The sequence below is a fragment of the Sardina pilchardus genome, chromosome 1, assembly GCF_963854185.1.
Source record: "Sardina pilchardus chromosome 1, fSarPil1.1, whole genome shotgun sequence".
Lineage (NCBI taxonomy): Eukaryota > Metazoa > Chordata > Actinopteri > Clupeiformes > Clupeidae > Sardina > Sardina pilchardus.
The window spans coordinates 44,687,245-44,706,666 of record NC_084994.1 but is presented as its reverse complement, the minus strand read 5'-3'; the positions used below and the strand labels follow the sequence as shown (position 1 = coordinate 44,706,666).

At 43.2% G+C, this 19,422-nt stretch overlaps 2 protein-coding genes across 3 annotated transcripts; both read left to right on the top strand.

Annotated features, from left to right (window-relative positions):
* The first annotated feature begins 4,546 nt into the window (after window positions 1–4,546).
* LOC134092721 (heat shock 70 kDa protein-like) lies at window positions 4,547–6,897 on the top strand. The gene has a single exon (XM_062545757.1). The coding sequence runs from the start codon at window positions 4,547–4,549 to the stop codon at window positions 6,341–6,343; it is 1,797 nt and encodes a 598-aa protein (XP_062401741.1). The 3' UTR covers window positions 6,344–6,897.
* Window positions 6,898–8,048: 1,151 nt separating this feature from the next.
* On the top strand, window positions 8,049–18,280 carry dnaja3b (DnaJ heat shock protein family (Hsp40) member A3b). 2 transcript variants are annotated; one of them, XM_062545770.1, is made up of 12 exons: window positions 8,049–8,261; window positions 9,008–9,144; window positions 9,401–9,484; window positions 9,767–9,970; window positions 10,399–10,551; window positions 11,315–11,462; window positions 11,808–11,872; window positions 13,147–13,275; window positions 13,733–13,848; window positions 14,153–14,244; window positions 16,523–16,664; window positions 17,382–18,279. In XM_062545770.1, the coding sequence occupies exons 1-11, from the start codon at window positions 8,060–8,062 to the stop codon at window positions 16,648–16,650; spliced, it is 1,458 nt and encodes a 485-aa protein (XP_062401754.1). In that variant the 5' UTR covers window positions 8,049–8,059; the 3' UTR covers window positions 16,651–16,664; window positions 17,382–18,279. The 2 variants fall into 2 exon arrangements, with proteins under 2 accessions (XP_062401754.1, XP_062401761.1); XM_062545777.1 differs by lacking the exon at window positions 16,523–16,664 and having other exon boundaries at window positions 17,382–18,280.
* The last annotated feature ends 1,142 nt before the right edge of the window (window positions 18,281–19,422 follow it).

Here is a 19,422-nt window from a genome sequence, read left to right as displayed (position 1 = left end):
CATCCTGGAGTGGAGATGGATCTTTAACCACAGGTCTAGACTGGGTAAACACAGCCTGATCTGTCGGTGATTGAATTTCGCCCTGCAGCTCAGGCTGGAAACCTGTACATTTATCTCTCCTGCTTCCTGTCCACATTTGCAGGAGCCAATCACAAACTAGCTTATCCACCTGGTGCACCCAGATCGCTGGTCTGATTGGTTGGACTTGGACTATCCAAATGCGTACAGAGTCATTTGAACTATGCTTATTGGTTACATGTCGGCAGTCCGACATCCTGCCAGTCCGACATCCCTTTTGTCAGACATGCTGCTATTCAGACATGGTGTTATTCCGACATGCTGCCAATCCGACACATTTTAGTACTGCCATTTCGACAATTTAGCCTATCAAATTCCAACATCCTGAGAAGCACGTAGGCAATGGCGCGGGAAGGGTGCTGAGCATAGAGGGGCTGAGGGTGCTGCAGCGTCACACACAGACACACACACATCATAACCCCCCACATAAAAACACACACAATTTAATATAATCACTACTATTTAACTATTTTTTTTTAAGTTGAGCTGGCTCTTGAGCATAATACATGGCCTTTCTACTACATCCTTTTTATGAGGATGTATTACTGTAATGTCATTCCAAACCAGCAACCCTTCACTCAACACCACCATCTACAGGCCGATGTGTGTACAATCACTAAATGTACACATCAATTAATTTATTTCTTGGCCCCCCATTACTGTAATGAAATTCCACGAAACTTGGCATACTCCCAGAGGATGTCAGGTTAGTCATACACATGAAATTTGGTGCAGTTCATGACATCTCATCTGAAGATTAAAGCAGTATAATATTGCATTTTTATTTTTTTACTGTGGGTGCAAATCACAAATGACTGGTTAAGTTAAGTTGATGCGGGCTCTTGAGATCACCATACCATAAACATTTTGTCATCCTCTGTGCCATGGTGGGGGTGGAGTGGGGACCAAACAAAGTTTTTCGGTAAAAGTCTACTGGTGCTACAGTACATGGCCAGGAAGTTTCATGTGCCCCTGTGTTATTGTTATGGAATTGCATAATAATGCCTCTGACTTTTGCTAGAACTTTTATCATTCAGTGAAATTTAGTAAACTTTTGAGCTATAAATACCATAGCCCCGGGATAGAGTTGAAGCTGTCAGTGTGTCTGTCTGCTCACATAACAAAACTATTTGAAAACTTCCAATCGAATTAGAGTGTTATATCTTGGCCCTCCTAATTGTTGTAAGTCACGTAAATCCTAAGCGTTTAAACTTCCTCAGCATTTTGAGATCGGAACAAGGGTCTGCAATCACTTGACTGCTTTTATTGAAATGTATAAGCATTCAGTATATTTTTTATAAAACCTTACCATCTCCCAAAAAACAGAATTAGTCTTATTTGTGTGCATGGCAGCCATTGTAAACCAAAACAAGGCTACAGGGTAAACCATTGGATTGTTGTGTTCTATGTACTGTATTTGACAGGAGGTAGCGAAAATGTGTTTATATCTTATTACTATCTTTTTAGTGATCCAAATCTTTATCTCAACTCAGGAATGAATAATTCTCATGCATTTGTTGTTTAAAATATGAGATTAGATTCTCCATGCAAACTTTAAAACGATCAAACTGAACAAAAATGTTGGTACTGTCGTGTTGCATATCGATATTGAAGTATTGAAAAATCAGATGTTATACTGTATATACTGTATGTAGGCCTACAGTACTGTATGTGTCTGTTCACTATTTACAGTAGGCTACTTTTAATGATCATTTGGTATTTGTATTAAAGATACTTCTCTCTTTTGTATCTTTGACCCAAGCGGTCCTGACAGAACCAGGGTTATATACTAACATTCTGCGCAACCACAACAATAGGCCTATCGAAACACAAGCATATAGGCCTACCAAAGGAACATAACAGCCTAACAACCATAATATTATTTATAAGTTAACCATCATAAAATGTATTCAATGCTTTTTTATCAGAATTGCAGAAACGTTGCATGGAGGGGCAGAAGAGGCGAAAAAGAAAACCAAAAAGCTTATTTGAAATGTAACTATTTTTTATTTTTTTTTATCAATTAGGCCTATCCATTTTGCAAAATATTAATTACTATTTTGTTATAATTATGCCTAATATTTCTCTCTTTTAAAAATAAGTATTTCTGAAAATCATTTCCTGCTGTCTCATGATCCCCTGGGGGTCTTGACCACTTTGGAACTACTGCTCTATGTGGCTGATTCAACACAGGAAGGACACTTTGTAGAGGCTCATTTGAAACAACCAGTGAAAGATTTGACCAGATTACTGACCTTAAAGATCCATCAATAAAAGACACAGGAAATAGCCTATTCTACAAACTATCATAGCTTAATCTAAATAAATTAAATAATAATAAAAAAAACTGTCTGAGTAACACTTCTAAGAGTGTATTGAAATTACTAGACTGCCATATCATCCTATTTCTCTAAGTTTTGAAAACATTACATTATGTACCCTATTCCCATCCTGTAAGGAAACTTGAGGGACACTTCTGCCAAGTCAGTGTGTGATTTCAGTAGGCCTATATATTTTTTGGCTCTGTGGTCTGGTACATGAGGAGAAATTGAGCAAGTGACAATAGCTGACTGACTTTGACAGTAGGCCTATCTGCGCTCTGAGACAAATTAGGCCTGTCTAATGCTATTGTGATTGGTTACTGCAGAACGGGCGACAATTTCATTGGTGTGAGTTCTCTGCTCCCGAAACAAATAGAAAAGGAAAGCCCAACATTTCACTGCGCGGGAATTCTTAATCATTGAGTTGCCAACAGTGCACTGATGCTCAGCTGTAGCCTAGCTATTCAGGAGCCTGACAAGATAACCTCAAGTCAACCCACTGTGAGTAAATAATAGCAAATATTGTGGTTTTGTTTGCATAAATTGCGTATCGTACCTTACTGAGGTGACTGGAGACCAACTTCAAATTCTAAGCATAAACGGATTTTGGATAGGATTTCAGATGCTCCTCCATTATGCTTAAGAATTTTGCTGTGAGTGTAAACGAATAGGCTATGGCAAGGCTTCAGTAAAATGAATGAAATGGCTATTGCAAAACAAACAATTCTAAAATGCAGTCGAGGCTCAATTGTGGACCGTCACCAATTAGATTCATATTTTTGATTGTTTTCCTCTTTCTAGTGAAGCTCTTGACTATGCAAAAAGAAAAAATAACATATTTGGGATTGATTAAATATTCTCAGACATTATTTTAACTTTCATACATAACCTAATTTAGCCTAGCTTACCCGACTTGTAACCGCCACTGACGTTGCCGGGTGTGGCCGCTTACAGGCACTGGCATTGGCACTGGCACAGCCAGCCATAGCGCGCCAACAGCTTTTCCTTTGAAACGAAAGCGCGGGCAGTAGGCCTAGGCTAGGAAGTGGCTGTTGCACAATAGGCTACACTGCGTAAATGCACATGTAGTTGATCAGGTCTGACAGTGTGTTTTGAAGACTGTGAAAAAGACCTTATGAAAAATAGGCATATAAATAGAAATAAAGGAATCTTATAGGCTATTTTGGGACAAGGTCCACTGAGTCTGTGTCTAATAGTCTACTATAGAAACAGTAGGCCTAGAGGGCAAGGCTATTAGAGGTACAGAATAGGCTACCGTAGATACACAACAAGAACTAGAAATCTTATATACAATAGTTTTTTAGTAAGAGTATATTTCATAGACTTTGGAAGAGATTAGCTGGCATTCTGTAAAAAGTGATAAAATCTGTTTCCATCTGTGTTTTACCTTACCTTTCCTATACTCCCCCTGACTAATTTAATACATCAAAATGTCAAATCAGCCATGTAGGTCAGAACATTTAAAACTCATGTCAGTGTCCTTATCATATGATTAGCCTAGCCTACATGTCTTGAATTTTATGTAGATTCATACCCTACTACTGATACACCTACATGTTTTTAAAGATATAACCTGCTGGAGTGTGGTGTGTACTGTAGTTGAGATGATTTTGAAAGTTGCTTCGATGGTAAATTTGATTGAGGACCAAATCTGTTACAGTAGTCTTCGTCCTTCTTCAGGATTATAGCCTGTTCCCAGCTGCTTTCCTATATTTCAGTTTTGATTCTGGACACATCTCTGAAGTTGAGAAAATGTATTCAATTTACTAAACGTTTTTTTCCAATGCTTCCATAAATGTATTTATTTTCCCCTTTACTATATGCCTGTTATTTAGTCAATTGAAATGTAATATGACCACATTTACATTACATAGGCCTATTTTATGGAATAACCACTAAACTGCCAAAAATCCATAGGCTACCCAAAAATATATATATAATATGATATACAGAAATCGATAGCAAAAACATTATATATTTACTAATTCATTTAACTTAGTTATTGGAAGAGAGGGGCATGCTGTAGGCCTAATTAATGGTGCATCAGTAATATCATAACATAGGCTATTAACATTTTTAATTCGATTCTGAATTTTTTTTTTTTTTTTGTATGTTCAGAAATCAAGATGTCATCAGCAAAAGGTGCTTCCATCGGTATTGACCTGGGTACCACCTACTCCTGTGTGGGGGTGTTCCAGCATGGAAAAGTGGAGATCATCGCCAACGACCAGGGCAACAGAACCACCCCGAATTATGTGGCCTTTACAGACACAGAGAGACTGATTGGTGATGCTGCAAAGAATCAGGTGGCCATGAACCCCAATAACACCGTCTTTGATGCCAAGCGTCTGATTGGACGAAAGTTTGATGAGCATGTCATGCAATCCTGGAGTAACTTGGATCATTGGCCCTTTAAAGTAATAAATTATGAAGGAAAGCCCAAAGTTCAAGTGGAGTACAAAGGAGAAAACAAAACATTTTACCCAGAAGAGATCTCCTCCATGGTTCTGGGCAAGATGAAGGAGATTGCTGAGGCCTACCTGGGTCAGAAAGTAAACAATGCCGTCATCACTGTACCTGCCTACTTTAGCCACTCACAGCGCCAGGCCACCAAGGATGCTGGAGTGATCGCTGGACTGAATGTGCTTAGGATCATCAACGAGCCCACAGCAGCAGCCATTGCTTATGGACTGGATAAAGACATCGGGTGTGAATGTAATGTCCTCATCTTTGACCTCGGTGGTGTGTACTTAAACGTTTCAATCGTAACCATTGAAGATGGCTTCTTTGAGGTGAAAGCCATAGCTGGGGACACTCACCTGGGTGGGGAAGACTTTGATAATCGCATGGTGGATCACTTTGTGGAGGAGTTCAAGAGGAAGTTTAAGAAAGACATCAGCCAGAACAAGAGGGCACTGAGGAGGCTGTGCACAGCATGTGAGGTGGCCAAAAAGACACTTTCCTCTAGCTCCCAAGCCGGCATTGAGATCGACTCTCTTTATGAAGGCATTGATTTCTACACCTCCATCACCAGAGCTCGCTTTGAGGAGATGAACTCCGACCTCTTCAGGGGAACCCTTGAGCCTGTGGAGAAGGTCCTGAGAGATGCCAAGCTGGACAAGTCACAAATACATGACATCGTCTTGGTGGGAGGTTCCACCAGGATCTCTAAAATCCAGAAGCAGTTGCAGGATTTCTTCAATGGAAGGGAGCTGAACAAGGGCATCAACCCTGATGAGGCAGTGGCCTATGGTGCTGCAGTCACGGCCGCCATTCTCACGCGTGACAAGTCTGAGAACGTCCAGGATCTAGTGCTGCTGGATGTGGCCCCGCTGTCTCTGGGCATCGAGACGGCTGGAGGAGTCATGACTACCTTCATGAAGCGCAACACCACCGTCCCCACCATACATACCAAGACCATTACCCCGTGCTCTGACACCATCCAGGTGTATGAGGGAGAAGGAGCCATGACCAAGGACAACAACCTGCTGGGCAAGATTGAGCTGACTGGGATCCCTCAGGCCCCACGCAGAGTCCCCCAGATTGAGGTGACCTTTGACATTGACGCTAATGGAATCCTCAATGTGTCAGCAGTCACCAAAAGCACTGGCAAGAAGAGGAAGAAGATATCTGCCACAGCTGACATTCCATGGTTCAGCAAGGATGAGATTGAGCAGATGATACAGGATGCAGAGAAATACAAAATAGAAGATGACATTCTCAGGAAGAAGGTTGCTGCCAAGAACTCCCTGGAGTCTTATTCGTTCAACATTAAGAGCAGCATTAAGGCAGTTGATGAGCGGTGCAAACAGACCTTTACCTGGATAGAGAACAACGGACTGGCCGACAAAGAGGAGTTTGAGTACGAGCAGAAGGAGTTGGAGAAGGACTGCAAATCCATAATCTCCAAGCTGTACCATTGAAGGATTTCAGGAGGAATGCAGTTTTCAAACGGAGGCAAGCAACCTCTAGCCAGGCCTCATTCCGGTAGCCATGAAATCAAGCCAAAGTAACATCACAACACCCAAAATGCAACAGCAAAACAAGAAAATCAGTTAAAAGAGTCACGAAAACACCCACCAGAATACATGAATTTTGAACCTGGAAATACTTTGGAGAACATTCAGTTAATTTTGTCACATCTGCATTTGCATTTTTGTCACTTGTGTGCATAGTGTGGGGCATAGACATTCTGATTATTGAGCTTCCCAGTTGGTTGGGGGTGCTGTGCTTCTTGTGCACTGGGCCTGTTCACCAATCAGGGGTGGCACAAATTAAAGAGATATCTGGAATATTGAACTGAATCAGATCATTCCCATTAAAGAATCATATTGCAAATTGTAATCACAATTGCAATGTTTTCTCCAAATTGTTCAACTCTAGTTTTTCTTTTTAATTAAAACACAAAACATTATTTATTGCTTTGTGGTATGTTTTTAAAGTGCATGTTACTCTCTCACACACACATGCACTCTAAAGTGTATACTCTCTCTCTCACACACACACACACACATGCACCTTCTTCCACACACAGATACACACACTGTGTTACGGTTTCTTACTGAAATCATTGCCTTGATATTTGCTTTGATCTGTGTGTCATTGTGAGATGTTCTGTATGTGGGTATACTGTGTACTACTCAGTGTCTGAGAACAGGTGCTGTCCGGATGGGAACTCTTTAGTTAAGCAAGATATACCTACTAAATGTGTTACTCTCAGTTGCTATATTATTTTTATACTGTATGTACAACTGCTTGATTGGCATCTTCATCGGATGATCTTCTCCATGTCGACACACTCACACTGCCAAGCACGATATTGATACATGCAAATCATTCTGCTATGATTATAGCAATAAACTTTGAAGCTTTTTAGAGCACTGTTGTTGTTGTTGTTGTTGTTGTTGTTGTAGACTACAACATGTTGATGTGTCTTATTGCTTCCCAGGCCTTTGAAACTTTTCCTCTCTATGAGCACAGCTTGTCACTTAAAAACTCAGGAATACAAGAGGGTATTCAGACTGATTTTTCGCATGAGTACAAAAGCCTCATTCCTAAAGATAAAGTTCTTTGAATTGAATTGAAATCTGATATTAGGCATTTTCATATAGGGCCTATAACTGTACATTTAATTCCTGTTAATATAATTATAACCCATTTCCAATTAATTATAGGTATAGGTAGCCTAACATTAAATAATAGCGTAAATGTCTACAATGGGCCTAATGGAACACATGAGGGAGAGTGGGTTTGTTTTCAATGGTCATGAAGTAAGTAAGTAGGTAATATTTATTTATAAAGCACGTTTACAACAGTTCACACTGACCAAAGTGCTGTACATAGTGTAATGGAAAAAAGAGGCAAAGAAATAAAATGAAATAATAGGCTATACAATGAGATAGGCCCTAATATGGGCTTACTGTAATAAAAATATATAAGTTATCATATAGTTCAAATTACTTGGTAGACTTGAAAAGATGTCACTTATTATGGCTTCTGATGACTGATGTAAATACAGTTGTGTAAGACTTAAGTCATGAATGATATATATTTTTTATTCTCTTCATTTCTTAAGACAAGATACCAGGAAGCGTACTGACATGCGCAGTAGACCTCATTGGACTTATCGCTACGTAAAGATGGCGGCGTCCACATCAAGTCGTACTGCACGCTTAATATCAGTTGCCTTATCCACTGGACCTTTCAAAGTATCTGGTTTTGTCACTTCAGTATACGGTGATGCACGGGTCCTGACGTTTACTGGAACACGTTGTTATTCATTTGTTGGTCATGAGAGGTGTTGGAAAGCGGCAAGCAGCGTGACATTGAGGAGGTTGTCATGTAAGCTACTTGGCTAACGTTAATGGTTGCTGTGCTAGCAAACAAGAAAATAATGAAGTTTAGAGTTGAGTTTGATGCAGAGCATTGTTTATATGTACTCTCCCAGGGGTAAAATACTGTGAACGACTGCTGTCCTGTCATTTTAACTGGTTAGCGTTAGCGTAGTTGACGTTAGCTATCCACAATTTTGCTATGATGATGCAACAGCCTTACACAAGGGCAACATAGTTATACAAACTAACAAACTTGCGTTTTGAGTAGGGTTACCATCACAAGTGACCTGATACATTCAATTCACTCAACTGGTCTTTTGAAGACCCAGGGGTTTGTTAGGACTGGTGTGACGCGACGGAATTTGAGAAGTCTTATTATGTCAATTAATTGGCAGGCTATTTGACCCCCATCTTCATGTTGGTATCAGATCATTTCAAATTATGTTAACCTCAGAACCACGCACGTCAGTCATGTCCATCAATTGACTGTGGATTCGATCAGGACTAGACATTCTGTCTTTGAAGTGTTTGTACGTGAACTTGTATGAGCCTTTGTTGTGTGTTGCCTGCAAGTGATGACACTTCGGTGTTCCATTGTTTGTAATCTTAATCCAAAAATGCTAATCCCTTGTTGCTTGCTACGAACAGAAGAAACGTTAGATTAGAGTTGTCCTCTTTTGGTTTTCTGCCGTAGTTGTCAAATGTACAGATTGAGATTCTGTGCTAAGCACAGTTCTTTTACACTGTATGCAGGGTCCAAGGCCAGGCATGTTCTCAGTGCTCAGCCCTTCCACACCAGTGCAGTCTGTCAGAACAAGGAGGATCTGTACAAACTCTTGGGTGTTCCGCGCAATGCGTCGCAGAAAGACATCAAGAAGGCATATTACCAGGTGAGGTCATAAGGTCCATAAGAGACTTATTATGATTATTAAAATGATGATAGTTGCTCTACAAATGAATGATTTTGATGGCCTCATTATATGGCAGCGAACTGTGAACTGGATGTTAAAGTTACAGATATTATCAACTTTATATTAGTATATTAATAGTATATTAATGATTAACACATGTTACTGTACATTCACAGAATAGAGTGACGTTTTCAGACTTTGGATTACTATAATTACTGCATTTTCGGTTCCTCAGATGGCAAAGAAGTACCACCCTGATACCAGTCCAGATGACCCTCAAGCAAAAGAGAAGTTTGCCAAATGTGCAGAGGCATACGAGGTATAGACATATCTGAAGCTTGAATGGTTTCACATCCACGCCATATCATATCCCTCAATAACCAAAAGTAGAAAAAGTGAAAAGATGGTGGTAATATTGACGACAACAACAACACGCATAATAAACAATAATAATACTTTGTAGCAACATATGAAAAGTAATAATGATGGTTCAGAAACAACTTAATGTAGACAATATTGTGGTACTGTGTGCTGATATTAAATGTGCTACGGTATATAAGTTAATCTTATTTAGCGGTAATGTGCAACGTCTCCCCCCCAGGTGTTGAGTGACGAGCTGAAGAGGAGGCAGTACGACACGTACGGCTCGGCCAGCGGTCCGGGCCAGAGCAGCGCCAGAGAGCAGCAGTTCTGGAGAACGGGCTCCAACGTGGACCCCGAGGAGCTCTTCCGCAAGATCTTTGGCGATTTCACCGGAGCGCGGGGGTTCGGAGATTTCGGCTCCATATTCGAGCAGCCTCCAGAGGTGTGTCCTGTCTCCGCTGATATGTGCCGACACCTGCAGAGGCAGGACACATAGTAGAGGAAATCTTTTATAGTAGAAGAGGGAATCTCCATAAGTGACATTGAGAACAAGCGTTCTTGCAATCAAACACCTGTCTGTAACAGCTACTTGAACTATTATACTATATTATTTAGGCACAACTGCAAAGGATTGATAGCTCATGAGTAGTGGCAACACTTTTGGTTCATTGCAGATTAATTTGCCTTTTTTGTGTTCAGAACACACTTAGCTAGAATGATTTGCACAATAAGTAAGGTATATTTGCGAGCTCTGTGCGAGTGTGAGTAATCTGATGTATCAATTGAGCCATATGATTAGTAATGTCTTGCATAAGTGAGTATTGACGATGGTTACATTTTATTGTTTTTTTCTGTGTGTTTGTCCCCCAGTTTGTGATGGATCTGACGTTTACTCAAGCCGCCAAGGGTGTCAACAAGCCGATAACGGTCAACCTGGAGGACACGTGCCCGCGTTGCGATGGCAAAGGAAATGAGCCTGGCACCAAAGTCCAGCACTGCCACTACTGCAATGGCACAGGCATGGTGAGGAAACCATCTTCATTTTAAGAGTCCTCTATATTGTACCTTATCGCCGTCACGTCTGGTCTGACTAGGATATATGATATGTCTTTTTCTGTTCAGTCATGCTCATTCAGGTATTAGATCAGGTGTGCATGGGTTATGGGACCGGTTAGGTTAAATGGGTTAAAGGACCGGTTAGGTTATTACAGGTGTATGAAAGCTTAATCATCATCATATTTGACCTGCTACGGAGCCATATCCAGCTAAATGATAATGTAACATTATTAACTAAATGTATAACTAAATGTAAGTAAATGTAAGTTTCAATTAAGTAAAAATGTGCACACGTTTTCTTGATGTACAAACAAAATCTTACAATGGCACCTCCTGGGCTCTGTAAATAATAATGTAACTCAGGCAGGCAGCTTACTGCTAAATTGGCTCCCTAGTGGCTCCACAGTTATGATGGGGATGATGAAAACTATGGCAGGGCTGTACAAGGTACATACATATCTGTAGCACATGCTGCAAAAAAATGATGCTAAGATTTACAAGCTTAACACCAGTGACACCTTATTTAGATTGTTTTCTAGAGTGTAGCCTACAGATGAGGTGTTTGTAAATACACACCAATGCTACAGATTTTGTGGATGGTGCTTCAAAACTATCGACCTCTGGGTCACCAGTGCTATGATCAGAAAAGAGGTAACCCACAGCCCTGTGTGGAAAACAGTGTTTTTGAATGAAGGTTTGTTTATCTTCGGCCCTCTGCTGCCCCCTGCAGGAGTCTGTGAACACGGGTCCCTTCATGATGCGCTCGTCCTGCCGCCGGTGTGGGGGCCGCGGCTCTATCGTCATCACGCCCTGTGCCCTGTGCCGGGGCCGGGGCCTGACCCAGCAGCAGCACACCGTCACGGTGCCGGTACCGCCTGGTGAGGCACCCCTCGGGTGTAGAGCGCTGAGATGATAGAACAGTGGTGTAGAACAACTCGGTCGCTCCACGCTTTATACAGCCTCTGGCTCTGTGGTTCAACTTCTCAATCAGTCGGCTCCTAAAAGCTGAAGGGATTTTTGCATTCAAACATCAGCATTTGGAGAGAACATTTACTCATTTAGTTAACAATTTAAGTTAAAGCTTCTGTATTTCATGATGACTTACAAAAATGTTTGGCGGCCTAGTCAAATGAACTCTTTGTTCTGCAGGAAGTGCTTTGGTTCTTTGGTTCCTGTCATGTTTAGTAGTCCTCTGACTCCTCTCTGTTCTGGTTCCGTTTCAGGTGTGGATGACGGCCAGACTGTGCGGATGCCTGTGGGGAAGAAGGAAATGTACATCACGTTTAGAGTGAGTAAATCAGCCGGCACTGAGACAGGGCTCAGCCCAAACATGGAGGAACATCTCCTCTATTTCCCATAGACCTCTGAAGTTCAAAAAAAGCTACCATCTTTGCCCAAATAAGGAGATCTGGTATCTTGAGATTTTTTCCCATGGGAAAATAGCATGAGGATTTTCAATTATCGCACCTGTTAAACTCTCGCGGGGATGATGACATTGGAAATGCAGACGTTTTTCGCTACACAGTTTATTTGTCCACTGCCGTCTAGTGGATGCTGTGGTGATTGTTAGGTGAAGACGGCACACTATGATCTTTGCTACCCTAGAGCTAACTTACAATACAACTTGCCATAGGCAGTTAGCTTCAATTAACTCCCGGATCTCTTTATATGGGCAAAGATGGCAGCTTTGGGTTCTTTTTGTAGGCGAACTTCAGAGGTCCATTGTTACTGTATACTGTACGTTTGGGTTGTGTAGAGGTGCTTAGCTCTTAGGGGGCAGCCGTGGCCTACTGGTTAGGGCATCAGGCTTGTAACCTGAGGGTTGCCGGTTTGATCCCCGACCAGTCCACGGCTGAAGTGCCCTTGAGCAACCTAACCCCTCACTGCTCCCCGAGCGCCGCTGGTTGGGCAGGCAGCTCACTGCTCTGGGTCGTGTGATTCACCTCACTGTGTGCTGTGTGTTCACTAATTTGGCTAAATTGGGTTAAATGCAGAGACGGGATCAAAAAAGTATATTCTATTCTAGCTTGCTAATGGAAGCACTGTGGAAAAATCTAATTAGATTAGCCTGCATTCTCTGAACTCTGTCTATTGTGTGCTGCTGGCCCAGGAGATAATCAGCTGTTGGAAAGGAAAAGTGTGTACAGTATGTGCTGTCAGAAAGACAGGTTAATCTTAGCAAACATCTCAACAGTCAATGCAGGTGACGTTCCTGAATGCCTGAACATCCTAATCAGCTGTTCACACCTCAGTCTGTCTCTGGGTGGGTGAACGTGTTTCTTTTGTTGCTTTTCTCCGGCTTTTTTTGTTCTCCCATATTTGTTGTAAAAGTAATTAGCTTGGAGATGAAGTAGTGATTTAATTCGGTGTTGGGCATTGAGATCTTTCTGTTGACAGTGGCCCTAGTTTGCCATTTGCATAGCCTTAGTCAGATGAATGGGAGCCACCTCAAGTGTTCAGTAGGGTTCTTTAGCAGCTGTGTCTAGCATGTGAAATGTATTAATGTTTGTGTGAATGCCACTTTATAATAACACACACACGCTCTCGCTCACACATGCTCAGGTCCAGAAGAGTCCGGTGTTCAGACGCGACGGTCCGGACATCCACTCGGACGCGTTCATCTCCGTGGCCCAGGCCGTCCTGGGGGGCACGGCCACCACGCAGGGGCTCCACGACCCCATCAGCATACAGGTGGGACTGAGGCTCACTCCGCCACCGTTAGGGCTGTGGATCTACCGATCCGTTTGTCAAGGATCTGTGGTGTAACGTTGGCATTTCCATCCATGCTTAGTACCTTGAGCTTGTCGCGCTTGTTATGCAGGACATCGTACACAATGTGTTACCCCACACCAAGGTTCATTGATAGTCTCTTAAGTTAACTTAAAAGCAATTTGCATTGTGTTTAGGCAAGTGCTACAGTAATTTCCTGTGTATTACCCGCATTGTGTATAAGCCACAGGACAATGTTGTCTGCAAGTTAAAAGAAACCAAAAACGTATTAATACCATCAACTGTCCCCGTGTAGTAATCTCATACAGTAGCTGGAGAAATGTTGCAAAATCAATGTATAAGCCGCGGCTAATAGTTGGGTAATTACGCTGTACAGTAGTATGAAGTGAAGTCATCTGTGGCCATTCCGAACCCTCAGATCCCTCCCGGGATGCAGCCGGACCAGCGCCTCAGGCTGCAGGGCAAGGGCATCCAGCGCATGAACAGCTACAGCTACGGGGACCACTACGTCCACGTCAAGATCAAGATCCCCAAGTAAGAGAGACTGTAGGGCTCTCTTTATCTGTTTATCAATCCTCCCTTCCTTCCTCGGCCCTTGTTCCAACTGATCTAGATAGAGAATGATGGGGCGGCAACAATGGGATAGTCTATCCAGTGATCTTTATAGATCAGTGGGAACGAGCCTGGAGGACCGAGCATCAAGGATCGAGGAGAGAGGTTGAGAGAGCCCCCCTGACTCCATCACATCACTTACCCTCCAGCATACACTCAAGATGGCTGATGTGTAGTTTTTTTTAGTCATTGTCCCGTCTCATTGTCTGCCCTCCATCTCGTGTAGGAAACTGAGCCGGAGGCAGAGGAGCCTTCTGTTGGAGTATGCTGAGGAGGAGGAGGACGTGCAGGGCACGGTCAACGGGGTCACTCCTACAGGTACGGTGGACGAGTCTCTCCATACTTACAACAGCAACAACAGCAACAACAACAACAACAACAACAACAACAACAACAACTTGCATTCATAGAGGCGCCCAAAGTACTTTACAGGGGAACCTCACTAACCACCTCCAATGTGTAGGACCCACCAGGGTGATGCACGCATGGAGGTATTATAAGAACTGGAGAGAGGGACTAAGTCCCGCCCCCATTCATTTCAATGGCCGATGCTAGGCTAGCTACTTCAGCCAAAAAAGTTTGAAATTGGCCGCAGCCATCTTTGAGAAAATGGCGTTCCATGGGTGTCCATTTCCGTCACCAGCTAGAATGAGCCAATTAGGTTCCACGTTACAACGAGACAACATAGGTACATCGTTGATGAAGATTGGAGAGTGAGAGAAGGTGTTCGTGAACGCGCTCCTATCGTTACAGGCGCAAATGTATTTAATTATTTGAGTTGGGATGGTGGTGGAGAAGTTTGCCCCTTGTCTCGAAATCCTATAATGTGATATGCATATGTCACGATATAATAAACATGGCGAGTCAATATTGAGCAAGAATTCACTTAGCATACACATAAATATGATCCCCACAGTAAATGCTTTGAACTGACTGTAGCCGTTATGTGCGCAATAGGCTGTCTACCCGACGAAAATGACTCTTAATAAGTAGACATGGGATGTAAGAAACGTGTGGATACCAGATATGCTATTTGTGCTGCACCCAGTGTGAATTTGCAGTTTAAACCTACATTTGTAGACAGACGAAATGAAGACAACGCATATTATAGGCTTACCGGTAGAAGCGCGCATCCATGTGTTATGTTTCGAGCAGCATGCATTTTAAGTCTGCTGTCACTGTCGGAAACTTTTGCCGTTATCTACTGTAGGCGGTGACCCCCAACGCTGCGTTGTTATGAACTAGGCTACAGGTCTGCAGCTGAGCGTTTTAAAATAGTTTTCATAGCCTAGCCTACACGACAGCGAGTAGGTTAATAATTGGGTTTAGTTAGAGAATTTCTTCGCATTTCCTAGAATGTCTTATCATACCTTGCCAACTCATACATAGTCTAATGCAAATAATAGTATCCTATTAGAACGACATTTGCTTTTTTCTTTTATTCACAAAGCCTGGTATAATGATAATCCACAGGCATCAAGTAGGCTATCGGTAACTTAATCCTAGTAGTCAGTCATTTTATTTATGTCTTCTAGAATGCGTTATCAGCATGGACGCGCGAGGACGCTCGTGCCGAAATCGAAACTCGTGCATGAGCTGAGACAGCTCGTGCATGAGCTGAGACAGCTCGTGCATGAGCTGTCTTGTGCATGCGCTGGTGCCGGATATGGTACAACCATGGAACGCCATTTTTTCAAAGATGTCGGCGGCCAAATGACATGCTAACTGGCTGAAGCTAACCCTCCAAATCCTGACCCCCTGGATGCACGGCAGCCATTATGCACCAGAACGCTCACCACACATCAGCTTGAGGCGGAGAGGGAGGGAATGAACGCGCTAATTACACTGGGGGATTATTAGGGGGCCAGATTGTAGGAGCCAAGTTGGGAATTCAGCCAGGTCGAGGACTTGCCAGTGCAGACACAACAAGATTAGCACAGGGGTTATTCCACGCCAGCTCATCCAAAATTGGTAGCTTTTCTCAGTTTGTCTCATGGATTTTCAGCAGGCTGGGGTGGGGGGGTTACGGACTTGTGGAATTTATGGGAATTTGTCCAATGGAATAGGTCTACATGACTTGGCATGTAATAACCCTTTGGCTGCAGCACATTCAGACACACACAGGGTGGGATTTGTCCTCGATTTGTCTTGGAGTGGAAATGTGACGTCACACAAGCCTGAAAATTACAATTACAATCCCCCTAACACACACACACACACACACACACACACACACACACACACACACACACACACACACACACACACACACACACACACACACACAAAACCACTCTTCTATGCTAGTGTGGATTCCCCCAAATATAAATCACTTACTCCACTCAGATGAGCTGACACAAGAGCAGGTCATTTGAAGCCTAATTCATATAATCTTTTGCTTAACGCTGCATATACAGTGTATTCTGTAGGCCTACATCTTAGAATCTTTATTCAAACAATGCTGCGAGCTGACAGGGCAAGAAGGATAGTATTCTAGCATTGTTTGGCTCTACCTTTTTAACAGCTGCTTCCCATGTGCTGGTAGTGTTGAGCTGGTGCTAGCAGGTGGCCTGACCAGCCTGGTTTTGTACTCCAGCCAGGGCCAAGAGTAGCCAGTCCTCTGGAGGAGAGCAGCACCAGCAGCAGCAGCAGGGGAGCCAGAAAGAGGAGGGAAAGAAGGAGCAAGATGGCTTCTTCTCCAAGCTGAAGAAAATGTTCAGCTGACTTGACTGCCACAGGTGAGAGCCCTGACCAATGAGGCAGTGGACAAGCTCAAGAACCTAAAGTCCCTCTAGTGGTGATGTCTTGTATGTCTTGTAGTGCCTGCCTGTCTTGGTCTGAGAATAGTCATACAGTCATAGCATTAGTGCAGCATTAGATGTAGCTGAGTAGGACAAAAAACAAAAGTGAATTAAAGCAACACTAAAGCACTTTCCCTCTGTCGCACACACACTATTTGTTTATCCAGCAAATAGCAATGTCCACAGACAAGATTGAGTAAGTTGCATGATTTTATGAAAGTATGATGTATAGCGGCATGGAAGCAAGTCAAACTTGTCGTTTATTATGTCTCATTCCATCGAACTACAGATCCGCCACCCGATCTGGTAAACATACTTAGTGTGGTTATAGCCGATAGAGGACCGCAAAATGAATGCAGAAGTGCCGTTCACCCTGTTACGAGTTGATAAAGCACTGAAATGATTTTGGAAACATTATTTGAAGGTACAAAAAACTCTTTAGTGTTGCTTTAAACAAAACGGTGCATACCATAAATAAAAACACCTAAAAAAAAAAAAAAAAAACCTAGAATGGATGTAGTAGAATATTAACCATGTCCGAGTCTTAACCAAGTTGAAAACGGTAGCAATGGAAAAACATGTATAGCACTCTTCACAGCTAGGCATCAGATGTGTATGTAGATGACCTGTAGTTGTTCTGTTTCCTCTCTCTAGGCAAGCGACCCTCAGGTCACGGACACGGCTAGTAGCAGAGCGGAGGAGCTGGTGGATCTTCCTCCCCTCTCTTGCGGTCCCCCCTCACCCCTCGGAGGCGTATACACAGGGGACTGGCGGCGGCGGGGGGGCACGCACAGAAAGACAGAATATTCTAGAAGGCTAACACGCAGTCTGGATAGTAGACAGGCGCCCGCCTTCACACCACCCCACACCGCAACGTTTACAGACGAAAAGGCAGCAGGACGCTGGGGAACAGGATCCCGAGTGGGCAGAGGGCGAGCTGCTTAAGGAGGAGACGGAGTTAGGCTACCTCATGGAGGAGAGGAGGAGGTCTGTAGAAGGTGGGGGTGTTGGGTGGAGTGGTATGGAGTGTTTGTGTGCAGTACTGTACCCCAAGTCTTTTGAAGCACTCACTTTACATTGGGACTGACTGAGAAGTGATTGAATAAATGACACAAATATAGGCACAGTTGTTATTTTTCTGGTCTTCCGATATACTTGGTATATGTATTTGATCTATTGTGTAAGATATTGCCTTTTTCCCTGTGGGAACACAGCATGTGATGAAGTTCATGCCCATTCACAGTAAAGATGGTGATGGATCTGTGATGGAAACCCTTAATTACTATTATTATAATATGAATGGTATCAATGGTTTCTATAAAAACCATCAAAAAATTGCTTGAGGAAACACAAATCAGTGGTTGGCAGCCAATGTGTAAATCTGCTTTCATGTGAAAGTGGTAGCCACCAGGTGGGGCTAGTGCACTATACATTGGGCCTTGTGATATGCGAGAATCAAACCTAACTTGTTAAATTTGTTTCAGTGCTGAAGATTAAAACAATAGCAAGCAGTGTTTAAGATTCTGCTATTAAAACAATCGAGTGATTTCAGTATTGTGGAATGAATTATTGGAATTTGCCCGAATGACCTTGGCAGATGGCCGTGCTGGGAGGTCTCCAATTTATTTCATGTTGGATTAAACAACAATATGGGAGCATTTACAGAGAATGATTAATTGCAGATTATAAGAACAAAGGATAAAGAGGCAGAAAATAGTACATATAAAATATTTATGTATCCTGCAGCCAGAGAACTCTTGTTTCTCTTTCTTTCTCTCTTTCGCTCTCTCTCTCTCTTTCTCGCTCTTTATCTATCTGTCTGCTCCCTATTGTCTCCATGGCAACCATCAAAACAGCATCCCAGCTGTGCCTGACTGTGGGGAATGTCGTTTTTCTATGGCTGTGCCGTTTGCCGTGCAGCAGTGTAAACAGTGCGCTGAGCACCAGGCCCTCGGCGTCCCTCACTCTTCCCCTCTCCACTGACGGCCCAGGGGAGCACTTCTCCTCCTCATTGCCCCCCACTTGAGCAAGGGCTCCACGTCCACAACCAGGTGCGGCGCCATGAAGACGGAGATTGGGAAGAGTCGCGTCAAGCCGTCGGCACCGTCCGTTTGGTGAGAAAGGATCGGTGGCGTATGTGTCAGTGGAGGGAAGTAGCCCTACGGTGCCAGCTGATGATTGCCCGTGTCAGAGTTAGCCCGACGAGAAGCGCCGGACAACGCCCGTCCGCCCTGGGTGGGCCCCCCTCGCCTCCCTCGCCCCTCTCGCCCCTCTCGCCCTCGGCAGCGGGGACGTGCTGACGGGACTCGTCCTTTCATGTCACGTCCGGCCTGAGCGGTGGAAGGGCCAAGTGTGAGTTGTGCATTTGATGAGGTGAGGTGATGAGCTGAGTTGACTTTGGCAACACTGGCGAGTGCTGTTCCTGGTAGAGCAAGAGTAATGTCATGAGTTTGATGATATTCAGTCAACTCGCATACTGGTGAATATGCGTATCAAGTATCGCCAGCATATCTGAATGGTTCCATGGTTCAGTTTGAATGGAAATGTCTAGTAAATTAATAAACAGGGTTTCCACAGGGTCTAAAATTGAAGATTTTAGATATTTCAGATGTCGTAAATGGATTAGAATATCACGCACTGGGTCTTTGTAGGTCTTAACTGTGTTAGCATCCATCTAACACTTTCAGGCTGGTAT